Source organism: Astyanax mexicanus, chromosome 6 (genome assembly GCF_023375975.1).
Source record: "Astyanax mexicanus isolate ESR-SI-001 chromosome 6, AstMex3_surface, whole genome shotgun sequence".
NCBI classification, from domain to species: Eukaryota; Metazoa; Chordata; class Actinopteri; order Characiformes; family Acestrorhamphidae; genus Astyanax; species Astyanax mexicanus.
The window spans coordinates 55,595,405-55,617,017 of NC_064413.1; the positions used below are offsets into that span (position 1 = coordinate 55,595,405).

At 36.9% G+C, this 21,613-nt stretch overlaps 1 protein-coding gene across 1 annotated transcript in view; it reads right to left on the minus strand.

Annotated features, from left to right (window-relative positions):
* The window catches only part of zgc:163022 (putative ferric-chelate reductase 1), a 49,292-nt gene that overhangs the window by 6,844 nt on the left and 20,835 nt on the right, over positions 1-21,613 (minus strand). Inside the window, exons 3-14 of the mRNA XM_049480072.1 lie at positions 19,730-19,913; positions 13,847-13,980; positions 13,037-13,134; positions 12,833-12,947; positions 12,410-12,598; positions 10,170-10,271; positions 9,597-9,741; positions 5,720-5,833; positions 3,930-4,045; positions 1,416-1,502; positions 1,128-1,219; positions 52-110 (exon numbers count right to left, since the gene is read on the minus strand). Coding sequence (XP_049336029.1) covers positions 52-110; positions 1,128-1,219; positions 1,416-1,502; positions 3,930-4,045; positions 5,720-5,833; positions 9,597-9,741; positions 10,170-10,271; positions 12,410-12,598; positions 12,833-12,947; positions 13,037-13,134; positions 13,847-13,980; positions 19,730-19,913 — 1,435 coding nt within the window. The remainder of the gene's footprint in view (positions 1-51; positions 111-1,127; positions 1,220-1,415; positions 1,503-3,929; positions 4,046-5,719; positions 5,834-9,596; positions 9,742-10,169; positions 10,272-12,409; positions 12,599-12,832; positions 12,948-13,036; positions 13,135-13,846; positions 13,981-19,729; positions 19,914-21,613) is intronic.

Consider the following 21,613-nt stretch of genomic DNA (forward strand, 5'->3'; position numbering starts at 1 on the left):
AGATCATGCTGATCTGAGTTTACATTTCTATTAAAAGGCTGTTTTTCATACCTGCCAATCCTTTGATGGCTAATGCGTTAATAGAGTGAGCCCAGTTAAATATATATCTCCTGCAGAAGAAGAAGAAGAACAAAGAATGAGGAGCTTAAACAGACAAAAATGTTAAAATTATTACATATCTCAGTTTGTGCTGTTTTTTGCACTGTGTAAAAAGCATGCTCTCAAAATAATGTTATAATACATGTCAGTAATTTGATTTTTCTTTATATTAGTATCTGAATTACATAATAAATGGACCAATAATAATTTTCCAAACAGACACCAAACAAAATGTGCCGACATTTTCTTATAAGAAGCATAAATATATATGTTTTTAATATATTGGTCTGAATATTACATTATTAAAAGTGTTATGTACTCTACATTAAACTTGATTCATTCATTTAAGAAAGATTATAATATGTAACAGTTTAATGTACTAGGTCATTTAGAAATGTCTAGGAAAATATGAAGGAGATCTGAATAAAATCATTATATTTATTGTAAAAGTGCATTTAAGTATATCTTTTTAAAAGTATACTTAACATGGAAAAGTAGATAATTTTAAAATTAAAATGAATACATACTTACACACACACTAAATGTACTATTTTGAAACAATGATGGCAACTTAAGTATATTTTAATTGTAATTAAGCTTTATTTAAATACAACATAAAAGCATTTGATTGTGCTGTTGAGTGCTTTTGTTTTTTGTATGAACTTAAGTATATTTAAGTATGTGTTTTTTAAACATCATTTTAATACACTTGAAGTATTAAATTATAAATATAATATACTATTTATTGATGTATTGATGCACATATTGTGTACACCTTAATATTAGCATATTGCTATATATTGTTATATAAGGATATTGCCTAAAAATACATCTCATGGAAATACAGAGAAAGTATATTTAATGTGTATTTTTGTATATTATATTAAACAGAAAATGCACTTTTTGTATTCTTTACCTAATTTGAACATAAATTTAATGCACTGTGTATTCTTTTTCTTGATTGTTGTGTTCTTTAGAATAAAGTTTTACCCATGATGCAACAGTAATCTAGCAGTCTCCTCACTCACCTCTCGTCTTGAGGTCCACATCGGAAGAGGGCAGCGATTGGCTGAGCCAGGCTGAGGATCATCACCAGAACACCCAGCACTGGATGAGCTCCCTACACAAACACACACACACACACACACACACACACACACAAAACATATACACTTGATATGATGTGACTAACAGCACTGTTTAAACTTCTTGTTCTTATATATGAGTGTGTGTGTGTGTGTGTGTGTGTGTGTGTGTGTGTGTGTGAGTGTGTGTGTGAGTGTGTGTGTGTGTGTGTGTGTGATGCACATATTTACCCCGGCCCAGTCTTTAGCGTATGAGAAAACCAGAATAAAGGCAATAATTGTAGCAGCAACAGAGAGAATCATCAGAAACACGTGAGCCTGCAAAGAACACACACACACACACACACACACACACACACACACATACATACATACAAACACATACAGTTGTGGTCAAAAGTTTACATACACTTGTAAAAAAACATAATGTTATGGCTGTCTTGAGTTTTCAATAAGTTCTACAACTCTTATTTTTCTGTGATAGAGTGATCGGAACACATACATGTTTGTCACAAAAAACAGTCATAAAATTTGGTTCTTTCATAAATTTATTATGGGTCTGCTGAAAATGTCACCAAATCTGCTGGGTCAAAAATATACATACAGCAACATTAGTATTTGGTTACATGTCCCTTGGCCATTTTCACGGCAACTAGGCGCTTTTGGTAGCCATCCACAAGCTCCTGGCAAGCTTCAGGTCGAATGTTTGACCACTCTTCTTGACAGAATTGGTGCAGTTCAGCTAAATGTGATGGTTTTCTTGCATGAACCCGTTTCTTTAGCACTGTCCACATGTTCTCAATGGGGTTTAAGTCAGGACTTTGGGAAGGCCATTCTAAAACCTTAATTCTAGCCTGGTTTAGCCATTCCTTTACCACTTTTGATGTGTGTTTTGGGTCATTGTCTTGTTGGAACACCCAACTGCGCCCAAGACCCAACCTTCGGGCTGATGGTTTTAAGTTTTCCTGCAGAATTTGGAGGTAATCCTCCTTCTTCATTATCCCATTTACTTTCTGCAAAGAACCAGTTCCACTGGCAGCAAAACATCCCCAGAGCATAATACTACCACCACCATGCTTGACAGTAGGCATGGTGTTCCTGGGATTAAAGGCCTCACCTTTTCTCCTCCAAACATATTGCTGGGTGTTGTGGCCAAACAGCTCAATTTTTGTTTCGTCTGACCAGAGAACTTTCCTCCAGAAGGTTTTATCTTTGTCCATGTGATCAGCAGCAAACTTCAGCCGAGTCTTAAGGTGCCTTTTCTGGAGCAAGGGCTTCTTTCTTGCACGGCAGCCTCTCAGTCCATGGCGATGTAAAACACGCTTGACTGTGGAGACTGACACCTGTGTTCCATCAGCTTCCAAATCCTTGCAGACCTGCTTCTTGGTGATTCTTGGTTGACTCTTGACCATCCTGACCAATCTCCTCTCGGCAGCATGTGATAGCTTGCGTTTTCTTCCTGATCGTGGCAGTGACACAACTGTTCCATGCACTTTATACTTGCGTATAATTGTCTGCACAGTTGCTCTTGGGACCTGTAGCTGCTTTGAAATGGCTCCAAGTGACTTCCCTGACTTGTTCAAGTCAATAATTCGCTTTTTCAGATCCACACTGAGTTCCTTTGACTTTCCCATTGTAGCTTTTGTAGCTGAGTCTAATCACTGGGTCAAATGAGCCCTATTTAAATGGGCTCATGAGAAGTCAACAGCTGTAGTCAATCAGAATCACTTACAAGAAGTGAAGAGGCCATGACATGAAGCTAATTTGATTGACACAACTCGCTACATCACCAAAATTGACAAATTTTGTTGCTGTATGTATATTTTTGACCCAGCAGATTTGGTGACATTTTCAGCAGACCCATAATAAATTTATGAAAGAACCAAATTTTATGACTGTTTTTTGTGACAAACATGTATGTGTTCCGATCACTCTATCACAGAAAAATAAGAGTTGTAGAACTTATTGAAAACTCAAGACAGCCATAACATTATGTTTTTTTACAAGTGTATGTAAACTTTTGACCACAACTGTAAATCAACAGGGGCAAATATACACATTTAGGCATTTTCCATTTTCCAGTGCTTTTCCACACACACTAAACACATTTTATATTTTTAATGTCACACTTGTTGAATCTGACTTATTTCCACAGACTCCATTTCCCAGCATGCCCCTGACTCCCCTCAAATCAAAAGAAAAAAAATGACATCCTCCAGACCCGAGTCATCTGAGTTTTAAAATTGTTTACACCTGTTTCCAGCACTATAAATATAAATATAGTGTTTTTGCCTAGTATTAATTATTGGTTTTCTACTGTTTTGCTTTTGTTTCCGCATATAACAATTTTAGCAGCAAAATCCAGAAGAAATCCACAAAAACACAAAAAAAAGCTAATATTTTTTAAATAAATGCAAGAGAATAATAAAAGTATATAATTTTTTATATACATTAAAAAATGTATATTTGATGTATGATTTTTTTGTTTTGAATTTGCAACATACATGTTTTCTTTTGATTTCATTTTAATTTTGATTGCAATATATTTTTACAATAGCTTTTACTATATAAGATTTCTGAAATAAAATTCACATTAATTAAAACATTAAAATAAGTCAAATTTGGATGCTTACCACCAGAAGTGGAAAGTAATGAATTACATTTACTCACGTTACTGTAATTGAGTAGATTTTATAACTAGTAACTCAATTACAATATTTCAGTACTTTTTCCACCTCTGCTTACCACAAACCAGAAGTCTTTACCGCAGCATCTCGTCCCCTTCGCTGTTTTCTTTAAGTAGCGGGCGATCAGCATCCCCACACTGCCTGTGGTCATCCACGCTATCAGCATCAGACAGCCTGGAGAAGATCATCATCATCATCATCATCATTATCTTCATCATCATCATCATCATCATCATCTTCATCATCATCATCATCATTATCTTCATCATCATCATCATCATTATCTTCATCATCATTATCTTCATCATCATCATCATCATCATCATCATCATCATTATCTTCATCATCATCATCATCATTATCTTCATCATCATTATCATCATTATCTTCATCATCATTATCTTCATCATCATCATCCTCATCATTATCTTCATCATCATCATTATCTTCATCATCATCATTATCTTCATCATCATCATCATCATCATCATCATTATCTTCATCATCATCATCATCATCATTATCTTCATCATCATTATCTTCATCATCATTATCTTCATCATCATCATCATCATTATCTTCATCATCATTATCTTCATCATCATTATCTTCATCATCATCATCATCATCATTATCTTCATCATCATTATCATCATTATCTTCATCATCATTATCTTCATCATCATCATCCTCATCATTATCTTCATCATCATCATTATCTTCATCATCATCATCATTATCTTCATCATCATCATTATCTTCATCATCATCATCATCATCATCATCATTATCTTCATCATCATCATCATCATTATCTTCATCATCATTATCTTCATCATCATCATCATTATCTTCATCATCATTATCTTCATCATCATCATCATCATTATCTTCATCATCATTATCTTCATCATCATCATCATCATCATCAACATTATTTCAGTTAATGTTAACACGTGTTATTGAATATTGTGACAGTTTTATATTCCATTCACATTTAAACTATTTTATTGTGGATTAAATAAAGTTATTTTTCCAAAATAATGTGCACATCTCTGTGCTTAATTAGGCCTGACACGATTAGAATTTATAGTGGACGATATATTGTCCCAGAAATTATTGCTATACACAATATTTTTGTAATTTTAAGACTAATAAATGCCACTGACATAATGATAACCAAATAGCATAAAAAACAATTATACACTTTTTAAAGACAACAAACATTTAATTAATCATTTATTATAATTAATTGGGGAATTATATACTTATTTCTTCACCTATGACGTATATTTGAGCATACACAGTTGTAAACACATGGGATATTCACCATATTCACCATTATCATATATATTTTCCACACAGAATGACCACTGGACCACAGGGAACAGATGGAGTTAGCCCTACACCTACTTTAGTCCACACTGTGTACAGTATGTTTTGGAGTCACAGTTATTGAAGCATGACTGGCTAAAACACTGTTCACTGTTATAGACGTGAACAAACATACAAATAAACACAATAGATGAATAATATCACGATTATCAAAAATTATTGAGGTCATGTTCATTTATTGAACGATAAATCGATATTGCAATTATTGTGACAGGCCTATGCTTAATCCTTTTTTTTTTTTTTTTAATCCTTAAAAAAATACTTAAAAAATATTTCTATAGAGCTGGTAATAACACAGTGGATCAACACCAGCAGATGACAGACATGACTCTCCAAACCATCACTGATCATCAGTACATTTTACATTTCATTTAAAGTAAATCAAGAGATCTGTTTAATGATACTGTAATTGTTGGAGGTGCAGTAGTAGTGCTGGTATAGAGAGGGTCTGACCGTGAGCTTTAACGATGGCCGGGAACACTTCTCTTCCCCCCACCGCCTGCACACTGGAGAGATCCACCTGAGAGCTGCTGATGAAGGGGGTCCTGCTGTGTATCTGGATCGCACCTGTTCAGGTAAAACAGAGAGAACTTATTATCAGTACTATAGCGTAATTACTGGACCTGAATAAGCTTTCTTTTATAGTGTTTAAAAATAATGATGATTATACACTGACACCCAAAGGAAAATACCTTCATATAATTAAATATATCTATAAAACTTCAGTGAGTGAAAATTACAGTTAGGCCTTCACTCAATATATAAATATATATATATATATATATAATAACTTAAAGGCAGCATAAGGTAATGTATTCTCTTCAGGAAACCTTCGTAAAGCCTAGGCAATCTTTCTGGAGCTCAGCAATTCTGTTTCTTACATCCTCAGAGAGTTCTTTGCCATGAGGTGGTATGTTAAATATCCAGTATGAGAGAACCGAACCACCTGTACCCCATTCACACCTGAGACCAGGCAGAGAGCTTTCAGACCTCAAATAATGCAAAGAAAACAAGTTCATATTCATAAAGTTTTAAGAGTTCAGAAATAATCAATATTTGGTGGAATAACCCTGGTTTTTAATCACAGTTTTAATCATGCATCTTGGCATCATGTTCTCCTCCACCAGTCTTACACACTGCTTTTGGATAACTTTATTCAAGCAGTTCAGTTTGGTGGTTTGATGGCTTGTGATCATCCATCTTCCTCTTGATTAAATTAAAAGTTTTTAATTTGGTAAAATCAAAGAAACTCATCATTTTTAAGTGCTCTCTTATTTTTTTCCAGAGCTGAATGTATTTACTAAAATTTGTTTGATAAAAAATCAAATACAAAAGAAAAATATAAGGATGCAAATACTTCTTCATAGCGCTGTATATTCTGAATATGTTTCATTACAATACCTGAGCAATCAAAACATTATTCAGAAGTCTCAGTAAGAATAATCAGAGGTCTCACTCTGTTCACTGCAGTTCCATACCTGACCAACAGAGGTCAGTCTATCCACAGTACAGACCTGATTACCATAATGACTCAGCAAATTCTCAAATTCACACACCTGTATACAGTATAGAGTGTATACTGACCCAAAATTAACCCTTTCAGAACTGAATTATGTTTCAGGGATGGAAAAATATAAGAATTTGTCTAATTAACTTAAATTTTTAGTCCTAAACATGATAAAAACTAGTAATAATGAGTTTATATTTGCCTCATTTGTTTTGTAGTGCTGATGATATGTCTTAATGTAGGGCTGCCACCTTTCAGAAATGAAAATAAGGAACACCCACCAAATATACAAATTATGAGTTTTTATTTGATTTTACCACATTGAAAACCTCTGGAATATAATCAAGAGGAAGATGGATGATTACAAACCATCAAACCACCAAACTGAACTGCTTGAATTTTTGCACCAGGAGTAAAGCAGCATAAAGTTATCCAAAAGCAGTGTGTAAGACTGGTGAAGGAGAACATGATGCCAAGATGCATGAAAGAAACTGTGATTAAAAACCAGGATTATTCCACCAAATATTGATTTCTGAACTCTTGACTACCATGAAATACACTTTTAGTTTAATGTAATTCAATATACTTCTAAAATACTCTTTTTTTTGTAAATACATTTTTGTACATTTGTAACTTTTTTAAAAAATCTTAAATTACTACATTGGTAATTTCTTTTTAAATTTATTAAAAAATATATAATTTTTAAAAACATATTTAAATATATTTAGGTATTACATTAATATAAAGTTAAAACGGTATAAACAGTAAAAGTATAAAAGTATAAAAAGTAAATAGGATACAGTGTTTAAAACACATTTAAATGTCAAATAAATAAATGAAGGCACATTTGTAACACGTTAAAAATTGTAGTACAGTATATTAAAATATATTTTATTCCCAATTAAGTATACTAGAAGTGTGCTACTCACAAAAGACAGGAACACGAAGCATATTTGTACTCTAATGTAAATATAGATCACATACATGTAACATCAATTCTAATATACCTGGTGTATAATAGTAATAGTGATACTGTTGTAATACTCTAATAATTAAATGTATTATAATTTTACTGTAAGCATATTTAAAATATGGGGTTACATACATGAAGTAGTTTAAATGTTTAAATGTTACTTTAATATATTTAAAATAGTTCTATTTTAGTAGAGTTAAAAACACTTAGCACAATTTAAGTAAGACTTTTGTACTATTTTATACTGTAATTAAAGTATAATAAGCACAAAAAAAGCTGTTCTATTTTAGCACTCTTAAAATATACTGATTAACAATAAAGTGGCTACAAGAAAACACTTTAGTGCACTATAGCATAATGATAATGCTTAGTTTTCACTAGGGAACACTGACTGTAATATTTAGAAAATGTTTTTCTGACCAACACATGTTATCTGGGTTAGAACTCTTCTTCTCCACACCTCCACCTCTCCTCCCCCTCAGTAAACACAGTGCTAATGATCCGCAGGGCAGCGTAAACCTGTAATTACTCCCAGTTCAGCGCTGAAGGTGAGATTAGAGCTGTTTGTGTTTTTAAGCTTCATTTAACTGATCTGTATTCTGTATATTTGGAGGGTGAGCAGAGTTTAAGTCTATACTGGACCCACTTTCCCTAATGACTGTATAATGAGCAGCAGTGTAAACAGGGCACTTTTTAACACTGTTTATTTATTACATCACAGTCTTTTATTAAATAAACTGTGGAATATTTGCTTTTTCGTGATAAGAGGCTTTAAATGTTACTCTGGAGGTCTGGATCTGAGCCATCAAACCACCAAACTGAACTGCTTGAATTTTTGCACCAGGAGTAAAGCAGCATAAAGTTATCCAAAAGCAGTGTGTTAGACTGGTGGAGGAGAACATGATGCCAAGATGCATGAAAAAATTGCGATTAAAAACCAACCAGGTTTATTCCACCAAATATTGATTATTTCTGAACTCTTAAAACTTTATGAATATGAACTTGTTTTCTTTGCATTATTTGAGGTCTGAAAGCTCTGCATCTTTTTTGTTATTTCAGCCATTTCTCATTTTCTGTAAATAAATGCTCTAAATGAGAATATTTTTATTTGTAATTTGGGAGAAATGTTGTCTGTAGTTTATAGAATAAAACAACAATGTTCATTTTACTCAAACATAAACCTATAAATAGCAAAATAAGAGAAACTGATTTAGAAACTGAAGTTTCTGTATCTTTTACAAACTGTACAGGCAACAAGACTTTCATTTATTTTTACAGTTACCACACATGGATATACTTTAGAGTAGTCTGAGGTGAAATGAGTTTTGATGGGAGCCATGAAGCTCCTGAACGCATCCTGTCCAGAAGGGAGGGAAAAAAAAAAAAAAACTGATTGGCTGACTCTGACAGAATCTTTGCAGAGAACCGGCCAATTAGAACCCTCTCGGTTTTGCATGCGCCAAAGCTTCCCTCTGCTGATGAAAACTTTTATGGAGATGCGGATTTCATTTTCCAGCAGGACTTGGCACACTGCCCACACTGTGTACCAAAAGTACCAATTGGTCTTAAATAATATTCTAATACTATTTCTGAGACACTGATTTTTTGCGTTTTCATTGGCTGTAATCCATAATGATAATCAATAATAAAAGAAATAAACACTTAAATGTTTAATACATCTATACAATATATAGGAGTAATGACTATATTAGACAATGCAGAAATGGACCTGCCAGATCATTAAAACCATTAATTACAATATTCTAACTTAAAAGAAAGAAATTTTAGAGACTGCTGCTTTAAATGTATTGATTACATTGTGAGTTTAGATCAGAGTGATCGGTACGTACCGTTCTGGGTGGGTCCGTAGGCGAGGAAGATGTAGTAGCTGCTCCCAGTGGAGGAACTGCGGGTGGTACTGATGGAATTTGCAGAGGTGAAGGAACAGCTGATCACACCGTTTACTGTCGACACACTGATATCTGAAACACTGCCCTGTAAAATACACACAGGTACATCTAAAAAAAATCAGAATATTATTGAAAAACTACTTTATTAAGCCCTATCTGGGCAGGATTAGTTTCTCAGGGGGTTCTGGGGTAATTCTTTTTAATCTTATGGGTGTATTTATCCTCTGTGATTTTATTCCTGTCCAGAACCATCATGTACGTGGTTTTCTCAGGCGTCCTCTGAGTTTTAAAAATTACAGGCTGTATCTACTGTTTTTCTCTGAACTCCGTTCTCCTCCGGTAATTTTAGTCCCGTCCGGACGCACATCTCTGAGTCATCTGAGATGTCATCTGCTTCCCTTTGCTGCTTTTATGGAGATGCGGATTTCATTTTCCAGCAGGATTTGACACACTGCCCACACTGGCATTTAATTTCCGTGTATAGATGAGTGTAATAACAGGGTAAAGCAGTACCAGATCGATGGAGGTGGGCTTGGTAGTTCCGGTTGAGAATGCATGTTGTAACTGGATACTTCCACTACTGTTCTTTCCACAGATATAGATATCATCATTACCCTGAGAAACACAAAATAAATATGTAAATGATGCATCATACTCACACTCAACATTGACCCAGGTAACACACTGAACAAAAACAGCCATTTATTTTATTATTATATTCTAAATAATAGTCAAGAAAATAAAATGTATGTAATTTCCCTCTTTTATTTCACATATACTCCGTTTGTCAGGCCATGACCAAATTAGCTTAGCACTGGTGCTAAAGGCTAATGTAGATACCAACTACTAAAAACTGGGAATAACGTCGCATCAGAGTTAACATCCAGTTAAACGTTCAGGTATTTTTCTACTGGCTGGTCGTCCACTGCGAGCCACCAAAAAAACCCTGCAACTAGTTTAGAATTCGGAATTTAGAATTATCTGTGCTTTGTTATAAACAGTGGCTTTCAAAAGTATTTATACGCATAGAACTTTTCCACCCCAAACTTAAATGTATTTGATTGAGATTTTAGGTGATATACCAACACAAAGTATTGCATAAATGTGAAGTGAAACATGAATGATTTTACCAAATAAAAATCTGGAAAAGTGTGACGTGCAAAAGTATTTATTCCCACTACATCAATACTTAGTAGAGCAACCATTTGCTGCAATTTCAACTGTAACTGCTTTTGGGGTTTGTCTCTACCAACTTTAATCATCTAGAGCAGGGGTGTCCAGGGGTGTTTTGTAAACTAAGATTTTTCAAATTGATGTTTCATTTCATGATGTCTCTTAATAATAAACTTCTTAATTACGGCAACTTTTAGACTCTTTGGCCCGTTTTTCTGCGCGAAAACTGCTCACTCTCACCGCTTTTAGACTCTTTGGCCTGTTTTTCTGCGCTAGAAATGCGCTCTCTCTCCGCTTTTAGACTCTTTGGCCTGTTTTTCTGCATTAGAAATGTGCACCCTCTCCACTTTTAGAATCTTTGGCCGGTTTTCTGCGCTAGAAATGCGCTCTCTCTCCGCTTTTAGACTCTTTGGCCGGTTTTCTGCGCTAGAAATGCGCACCCTCTCCGCTTTTAGACTCTTTGGCCTGTTTTTTCTGCGCTAGAAATGCGCTCTCTCTCCGCTTTTAGACTCTTTGGCCGGTTTTCTGCGCTAGAAATGCGCACCCTCTCCGCTTTTAGACTCTTTGGCCCGTTTTTTCTGCGCTAGAAATGCGCACCCTCTCCGCTTTTAGACTCTTTGGCCTGTTTTTTCTGCGCTAGAAATGCGCTCTCTCTCCGCTTTTAGACTCTTTGGCCTGTTTTTCTGCGCTAGAACTGCGCACTCTCTGTCTCTTTGGCCCGTTTCTGACACCTAGCGTTCAAACTTTGAATCTCACATTATAAAAACCTGCTTAACAGCGGGCCAACTTTCATTCTATTTCTAAAATACCTCGCGGGCCGCTCCAAAAAAGGAAACGGGCCGCAGATAGCCTGCAGGCCGTAGTTTGGACACTACTGATCTAGAGACTGTAGAGATTTTTGCTCATTCTTCTTTATAAAACAGCTGAAGATCAGTCAGTTTGGATGGAGAGCGTCTGTGAACAGCAGTTTTCATCATTCCACTGTAGCTCTGGCTGTATGTTCAGGGTCATCGTCTTGCCGGAAGGTCTCAAGCATTTGTTGCCTTCAACAGGTTTTCTTTTCCAGGATTGTCTTGTATTTATCTCTATTAACCTTCCCATCAACTATGACCAGCTTCCTAAATCTGTCCCTTCTGAAGAAAGAAAAGCTTATACCCACAGCATGATGCTGCCACCACCATGTTTCACAGTGAAGATGGTGTGTTCAGGGTGATGAGCATGTTTTCTGCAACTGCAAACAACAAGCAATTTGTACGTTTCTTTTAACAATGGATTTTTTCTGTTCTTTTCTTCTCTTCTATAAAAGGCCACATTTGTGGAGCGTATGACTTATGATAGCTGGCCTGAGGACAGATTCTCCTGATTCACCTGAGCTGTGGATCTCTGCAGCTCCTTCAGAGTGACCATGGGTTTGGAATGATCAAAGCTTGGGATATGTTTTTATAACCTGACCCTGCTTTAAACTTCTTCTTCACAACTTTATCTCTGATCTCTTTGGTGAGTTTCCTTGGTCTTTATGATGCTGTTTGTTCAATAGTGTTCTATTACAATGGTTTTAATGGGGTGTCTGAAGTTCGTACCATCTCGGTGTCGTCAGAAAAGCCGATGGCGACGTAACCACTGGAAGGTCCCACGATTTCAAACCTGTACTGAGATCCAGAAGGGGTGGAGGACATGAAGTAGCAGGAGGAGTCTGTGGAGGGGTCACAGTCACTGGGGTTACTGAAGCAGGTCTTAGTGGAACCACAGCCTGTACTGGAAATCATGTTCTGGAAACAAAAGTACAAAAAAAGATGAATTTCACTGGTTCATGTATATTTTCATGATTAATGGTTAGTGGATTATTTACTGTGTTAGTAACGTTCGCAAAGGAATTGAGAGAAACCAGGGCTTTCACTGTCTACAACACAAATATCCCCAATTTATTATTAATATTATCCAATCATCAGTGAGATCAGTGTTTCCGAAAAATTGGCCAACAGTGAGTGGATGTAAGTGTTCACCGTGGCTGAGCTGGATGGTGATTGGGTGGAGCTCCCTCCTGATGGTGCAGTATAACTCAGTGCTGAGCTCTTCACACCCACCCAGAAGGTGGAGACGTCTTGGACCACTGTTGCTCTACGAAGTAAATTATGGGATATGAATGGAAATTCATTTTTGGGGTATAAATAATTTAAAGAATATAAATATTAGAGTGGATCTGATACCTGAACTCGATGCTCTTGCTGTTGGCGGATGCAGGAGCTTTCCACGTACTCTGAATCTGTGATTTTAATACAGCTGAGGTGTGAGAGACTGCAGCGCTCTGAAACCACACCACAGAACCAACGCTTTATTAACCAGACAGACAGACAGAAAGTGAGAGAGAGAAAGAGACAAACAGACAGACAGAGAGGGAGAGAGAAAAAGAAAAACACAGACAGAAAGAGAGAGAGAGAGAGAGACAGACAGAAAAAGAGACAGGCAGGGAGATAGAGAAAGAGAGAGGGGTAGATAGACAGACAGAGCAAGATAGAGAAAGAGACAGATAGACAGTTAGATACAGACAGACAGACAGACAGACAGACAGATACTGAGAGAGAGAAGGAGACAGACAGACAGAAAGACAGAGAAGAAAAGAAAGACAGAAAGACAGTCAGACAGAGAGAGAGAGAGAGAGAGAGAGAGAAAGAGACAGACAGAAAAAGAGAGAGAGAGAGAGAGACAGAGAGACAGACAGACAGAGAAAGAGAGAGACAGGGAGAGAGAAAGAGAGAGAGAGGTAGGTAGATAGACAGAGCAAGAGAGAGAAATAGACAGATAGACAGTTAGATACAGACAGACAGACAGACAGAGAGAGAGAGAGAAAAAAGAGACGGACAGGTCAACAACAGACAGCATATACAATGCTTTATTAACCAGGCTGATGGATGGATGGATATCTATGGATTGATAGACAGAGAGAGACAGACAGACAGACAGACAAAGAGAGAGCGACAGACAGACAGGCAGATAGATAGATAGACAGACAGGCTTACAGGTGAGGAGCAGGTCAGTAGCTGGGCGTTGGATCCCGCTGAGGTAAAGGAACCGTAAGGGGCGTTGGTGCCGCCGATCTCTCGAGCCTCCAGCAGAAATCCTTTAAACGAGCCGGAGGTAGCCGTGATCATCACTGAAAATATAAGAAATGTATATTTATATACATATATATCCAGAGTGACTTACAGAGGTTATTACTATTACAGAGATGAGCCAATGAAGTGTTAGGAGTCTGGCCCAAGTTCTCTTATTGGTGTAGCACAGTATTCACACCTTCTTAATCTCTTACTCTTCCTTTCCTGGGTCGGTCCTGATGAGTGCCAGTTTAATCATCATAATGTTATTGATGGTCTTTTTTGCGACTGTACTTAAGGATACTTTCAAAATTCTTGAAATTCTTTTTTTCAGATTGACTGACCTTAATTTCTTAAAGCATTTTTCCTTTTATTTAGTTGAGTAGTTGTTGCTTCTCATAATCTGGATTCGAACATTACTCAAATATTCACTATTCACTGTATACCTGTAACTCTACCTCTTCACTACTTTACTTTAACTGATGCTCTCAAACACTTTATTAAGAGACAAGAAATTCAAGTAATTAACTCTTGATGAGTTCAGCACAGCTGTTAACTGAAAGCCTGGATTCCAGGTGACTCTACCTCATAAAACTGACTAAGAACTGGCCTTTAGAGGAGCTTCTTTAAACAATCTAAAATATATTCTGATTTGTTCAACACTTTTTTGTTTTTACTAAATAATTCCATTCCAAAATACTGAATTAATGGTGTGTCCAAACTTTTGACTGGTACTGTAGTTGGCAGGTGGTTGCTGTGGTGCTGCTAGGTGGTTGCTATGCTATCCTCATTGGTTGCTGCGCTGTTTACTGGGTGTCTCCTGGTGTGCTGCAAGTGGTGACTAGGTGTTGTTGAAAATGAATGGGAGTGAATGGGAGGAACAAATCATGGAAAAACACCCAGCAGATGAGTCAGTATGGCTGAGGATTAGAGCTCAGGGACCTGCATTCAAGGAGCACAAAGGTGAGCATGGGATTTGTTAGGGGCCCAGGCTGGAGCTAAAAACAGCTTAAAACTCACATAAAAAAACTACTTGTAAAGGACATTTTCTAAAATATATAAAGTAGAATAAAGAATTTCACTAAAAAGGCAAATAAAGTGTACCTGTATATTCAATTTTTCTACAGTTAACCAGGTGTAGGCAGGAAAAAGAGGTTATAATCTTTAAAAAATATGACTACAGTACTGTTTTTGATACATTTGATACATATTTCAGTATAAAAATGATCAGACATTTATAGACTCTACTTTATAGATTTTAATCAATCGCTCCATATAAACCCATTCATTTTGGACTCACTTCAGGTGGGTATTCTCCACTAGAGATTCTCTGGTGTGGCATCTCCTGTTCTGCTGTGTTTAGATCTGAAGAAAAGCATCCTGACACCTCACAGCATGATGCTGCCACCACCATGTTTCACAGTAGGGATGGTGGGTTCACACATAGCGCTTTGTACTTTTAACCAAAAAGTTCAACATTGGTCGGATCGGACCACAGCACAAATGGCACTTCTTATGTCTTTCTTTTGTGGAATACATAACTTATAGATTTCCTGCGAACAGATTCCTCCACCTGAGTTGTGGATCTCTGCAGCTCCTCCAGAGTGACCATGGGCCTCTTGGCTGCTTCTCTCACCAGTGCTCTCTAGGGTTGTGCCGATGGACGATATCCATGACGACATTTATGACCCACCATCGCGATGGTAACCATCGCGATGCAATGCCCACTTTTTGTTTTTTCCAGAAACATGCACTGATCTTTTTTAGGTCTCCTTCACCTAAAACTTTAGCAGGGATTGTACGGAAAATTATGAAATCAGGTACATAACTTATATGAATTAGAGTCAGGGATGAAAATTGAATCGCGTAAAAAATACAAAAGAAACCAAATTATGTAATTTCTATTATTATTAAAAATAAATAAATAAATAAATAAACCCAAAATGTTGACAAAAATATAATCTACTGAATTTCAAAACATAGAAACGAAAAATGTAAAAAAAATGGTATTAATATAAGAATTTAACAGCTGGATCAAACAGTTATACGGATTTAGCGTCAGTCATAAGGAAAGCGCGCGCGGCATTGCGATAAAAAAAAAAAAAACGTTTAAATAAATAAGGCCCTATCTAGTGTAGTTAAATGTATGGTATTAAATTGTATTAAATTCACATATTTACTGATATTTAAATCAAGAGAAATCAGGCAAAATGTGCCGGGTGGAGCTGAATTCAGCGCAAGGCTACAAATAATATAACAACTCAGTTTAGTTAAATAAATTAAGATGAGTGAGGACCTGTCAATTTAATAAAATATTGTCAAATATAAAGGACAGGTTGAGGTTTTTGTGAGCTGTTTTCAATTATTTTAAAATGAAACTTTTATTATTCTGCGCACTATCAGAAAGCCTTTGATTGTGTTTTAAATTAGTTTTTATTTTGTATTAATTATTTTTTTATTCATTTTAAATATATTTTTTATTTTATTGATCAAATTATTTTTTTATTCATAAGATGAATAATAATAAATTCTTTATTTTTTTATGTATCAATTTTTATGATCTTTTTAAAGTGTCCTATTTTTCGTTTTTTACGTATATATTTTATTCATCTATAGTAAATGTAGTAAATGTTTTTATTTGTAATTTCTAATCTTCATCCCCATCCCTGTCAGTTTGGCCACTGTATATTAGCAATTATTTGATATAGTTACAGTTTAATAATGCTAATACTCCAGAACATGCTACAAACACACACCAGTTATCACACACTGGTACACACACACTGGGGTCAGCTGGTGTTTGGTGGATAAGGATATACAGTATATGTATGACCTCTAGAGTTACGTGTGTTTCTGTAAGTCGGCTGAAATAAGCTCAGTATTTGCCAGTAGTTTTGTTTATGTAAAGTTAAAGTGATAGGATCGATTTCTATTTAAATGACCTTTTCCTATCTTTATTAATTCATTTTCCAGAGATGTACAGAACTGTGCAAAAAAACTGAAAAACCTCAGTATAAACGAGTTTAAGCAGTATAAGAGTTTTAGTGCTCTAACCTATAATAAACTACTACTCACTGTTTTTATTTCTTATCTCTCTTTCCAGATAAAATGGAACGAGATAAGTAAAACCTGGAGATCACATCAGTAAACATTAGCGTGATCACTGATAAAGTAATGCAGTATATAAAAGGTAATGCTTCTGTAATTCGTTATCTGTAGCTGTGCTGATTGGATATTTGGCTCTGGTTGCTGGAGGGGTGATAAGAGGCTATATTAGAATTGATTGTGTTATTGTTACGCTAAGTCCTTAAAAAAATGTCTTATCTTTTAATGGAAGTCAATGTAAACAGATTTTATTGTTTTAAGTCATTTTGGAGCTTTTCTATTGGTCCATTAATCATGAAATCCTGATGCAATATAAAAAACAAGTGAAAGGGAAAAACACAACAAAATGGGAGGATACAAGGATATAAATAATTAATATTATAATATTAATAATTCCTGTCTTTTACCAAACAGTGCGTTTGATGCTGATAAGCAGTTTTTTTAAATAAGCTTCTTGTGCACTTTTTAAGTTATTAATGGCTCGCTTTAAATGTCAGGGCTCTCCGGATTTTAGTAAGGAGGTGTGGAGCTACTTTGAGCTGGATAACGGTGTAAAAAGTGATTTATCAGGGTAAATTATGCCCCGTATCTACCAGTCTGTGGAAAACCTCATGCCTGGTCCCTGTTCCCAAGAAACCTCGCCCCAGTGAGCTCAATGACTTCAGGCCAGTAGCTTTGACCTCCCACATTATGAAGACCATGGAACGACTGCTTCTCCCACTCCTCAGACCCCAGGTACAGCATGCACTGGACCCTCTCCAGTTTGCATATCGCAAGAAGATTGGTGTTGAGGATGCCATCATCTACCTCCTCCACCGAACCTACTCTCATCTGGACAAGGGCAGTAGTGCTGTGAGAATCATGTTTTTTGATTTCTCCAGTGCTTTTAACACCATCCAGCCTCCACTTCTCAGAGACAAGCTGGTGAAGATGCATGTGGATCCTCACCTGGTGTCCTGGATCACAGACTACCTCACCTGCAGGCCACAGTATGTGAGGCTCACTGACGGCACATCGGAGACTGTGGTCAGTAGCACTGGAGCACCACAGGGGACTGTGCTCTCCCCCTTCCTCTTCACTCTCTACACATCAGACTTCCAGTACAACTCTGAGATGTGCCATCTGCAGAAATTCTCGGATGACACTGCCATCGTTGGGTGTGTGAAGGGTGGTCAGGAGGAGGAGTACAGGAGACAGGTGGATGACTTTGTTGCTTGGTGCCGACTGAACCAACTGCAGTTGAACTTATCCAAGACCAAGGAGATGGTGGTTGACTTTCGTAGGTCTGGACTACCCTTGCAGCCAGTCTCCATCGAGGGGGTTGATGTGGAGACAGTGAAGACCTACAAGTACCTTGGTCTGCAGCTGGACAACAAACTGGACTGGTCAACCAACACAGACACCCTGTACAGGAAGGGACAGAGCCGGCTCTATTTCTTGAGGAGACTGCGGTCCTTTAACATCTGTAAGAAGCTTCTGCAGATGTTCTACCAATCAATCGTGGCCAGCATTCTCTTCTACGCTGTGGTGTGCTGGGGAGGCAACATGAAGAGGAGAGATGCATCGCGGCTGGATAAGCTGGTCAGGAGGGCTGGGGCAGTGGTTGGAATGGAGCTGGACTCTCTGGTTACAATAGCTGAGAGAAGGACTTTGGATAAACTGCTTTCTATCATGAACAATGATAGTCACCCACTTCACACCACCATCATGAAGCAGAGGAGTGTGTTCAGTGGCAGACTGCTGTCACAGAGCTGCACAACAGACAGACTCAGAAAATCCTTCATTCCGAGAGCCATCAGACTCTTTAACTCCTCCCATCGGGGACGGGATGCTGCTGCCGACTGAGTTTAACTCAGTCACACCACATGGACTTTATTACTCCACCACTTAATTATTTACATTAACACTTCCCCAACCTCACTTACGTTCAAGTACACTTTACTCATGATTGGGTATTCACATATTCACAATCTCCTTTTAGAACTATATTTGTTACAGTTGCATATTTATATTATATTTCTATGTCACATCAGCCACTTTCATAATCAATGTCATTGCACACTGCACTTTGCTCTGTTAATTATTTAATCAACATCAGCTACAACTGCACTGCTCTGTTTACAGATATGTATCTTACCTTGTATAGTACGTTTTTGTATAGCCTTATATATATATATATATTTTTTTTCTTTTCTTGTTCTTTTTCTCTATTCTTCTGTTTTAATTTATGTTTGAATCTGTTTCTTATTGTATTGTGTTGTTGCTGCTGGATGCCTAAATTTCCTTCGGGATAAATAAAGTATCTATCTATCTATCTATCTATCTATCTATCTATCTATCTATCTATCTATCTATCTATCTATCTATCTGAAGGGTTTGTTGGATAAACTGTTAAAATATCTGGATCTCTGAACGCTGTGGGAGAGCGGAGGTGTGATATTAATCAAAGAGAAGAACTTTTTAATCATGTTTTACTACAAGAAAAGTCCATTTACACCTTTAATAGCCTTGTGACTATTGCGCATGCTCACATCGCGATGACGATGTTTAACGATATATCGTGCAGCCCTAATTGGCGGGGTGTAACATAGCAATGAACATTGACTTGGAGATGTGTTTTAGATGTCTGCTGAAGTGTTTCTGAACCTCTTTCTTTATTGAAATGAACTGTAACAGAAAGAAGCTAAAGCTAGTGCAGTGTACCTGTGATCTCCTGGGCGTCGGTGTAGGTGCTGTTGTTGGCGGTGATGGTGAAAGGAGCCTGGCTGGTTTGAGCAACGTAACTCTTGTGGTTGGGGGTCATATCCGAGCAGCTGGCGGACACCATCCCGTTACCATAGCCCTGCACCGCCCACACACAGGACAGCAGCACCAACCAAACCAGCATCTGCACACAGAGGAAGCAGGACATCATGCAGCTGATGATGTGCAGTAGTTTCAGTTCAGAACTCTTTATATCTATTAAACTCTTCTTTTATTAATGATTATCATCAACTGGGCTCTTTCAGGACAAGATTAAGCTACATCCCAGAGAACCTGGACAACCTGTCTCACACAGACCAGACCACGGACAGACACTCACAGATAAAAATGACAAGAGTTTATTACAGAAGGGAATAAGCCTACAAGAATCGTTAGGGACAGGCCAGGTCAGTAACAGATAGTAATGGGACGATCCACTTTTTTTTTTAGCTCCGATCCAATTCTGATATTTAATGTAAATGCATTCCAAAGTCATTTATTTGACAGGTTATATACAAACAGATGATAATTTTCTTTAAAATTAAATATTTAAATTTGTATTAAATATGACAAAAAAAAAAAATTAAAATGTTAAATTTTAAATGCAGTGCTCTAGACTAATTTTTTTGCACTGGTTGTGCAGGAGACTTTTATTTTGACATGTAGCGTAGTGGATTAGCTGCAATGGCTAACAGCTAACCGGTGACGCTAATTGCATTTCCGAGCTGTATTAACATCTCTTTTTTAATAACAAATTGATTTCTTAGTGCTGGTTAGAGTGGGGAGGATCTGTGGTTTGATATTTAAGGTGTATTATGGCTGTAGTTCACTTTAGTTAGTTAATTATTACATTTACATCACCCGATTGCAGCTGTCGGCTTAATGGGGGCTAGGCTAATAGACTGCAGATGTTAATGGAGATGGCTAAATGCTAACCAGCGACGCTAACTGTATATCCAAGCTTAATTAATCACGGTTTTGTGTTTTTTAATAACAGATTAATTTCTTAGTACTGCATAGAGTGGGTACGATATGTGGTTTGATATTAGATGTGGATTTTGGCTGTAGTTCATTTGAGTTAGTTACTTATTACCTTCACAATACCAGAATGCAGCTCATGGACCGAGGCTAGCTAGGCTAACAGATTGCAGATATTAATGGAGATGCTAACGGCTAACTGATGATGCTAACTGTATTTCCGAACTAAACTAATCACTGTTTTTAATAACTGAAGCTGCTGGGAGTTCAGGGTAAACTGTGGAACTGGAATCAGGATCAGTGATGTGTTTCGTGTATTGTTAAGGCAAGTTTATTGTCCAGCTCAAGCTGCGGACTGGAAAATGGATCGGTAATATCGGCCCGATATCCAATACATTAAATTACGTCAATATCGGCCTGATACCGATATTTGTATCGCATTGGTCCCATCTCTAGTAACAGAATGAGGAGTCATCAGGAAAAGCAGGGTCATACTCAGTAAAACCAACAAAACAAGAGAAAAGGCAAAAGAGAGGTCCAAAAAACAAAAACAATCAACAGCAACAGGTAATCAATAGAATAGACAGTACAAAAGACAATAAACGGAAATACAAAAACAGTTGTAGAAGAGCAAGGAAAACTAGATTCAATACTCAGCACTGAACTGAGCAAACTGAGGGGTGTATATACTAGAGAGGGCAGGTGCAGCCAATTAGTCACTTGAAGAGCGGGAACCCCGTAGCGTCATGTGATCAGTTGAGTCAGGGAAGTCCGGTGTGGGTGCATGCTGGGAATCTGAGTCTTTAGAGAAGAGTTCAGAGTCTTAAGCAGGTTGACTGACAGCATCAGGACTTGTTTATTTCATGT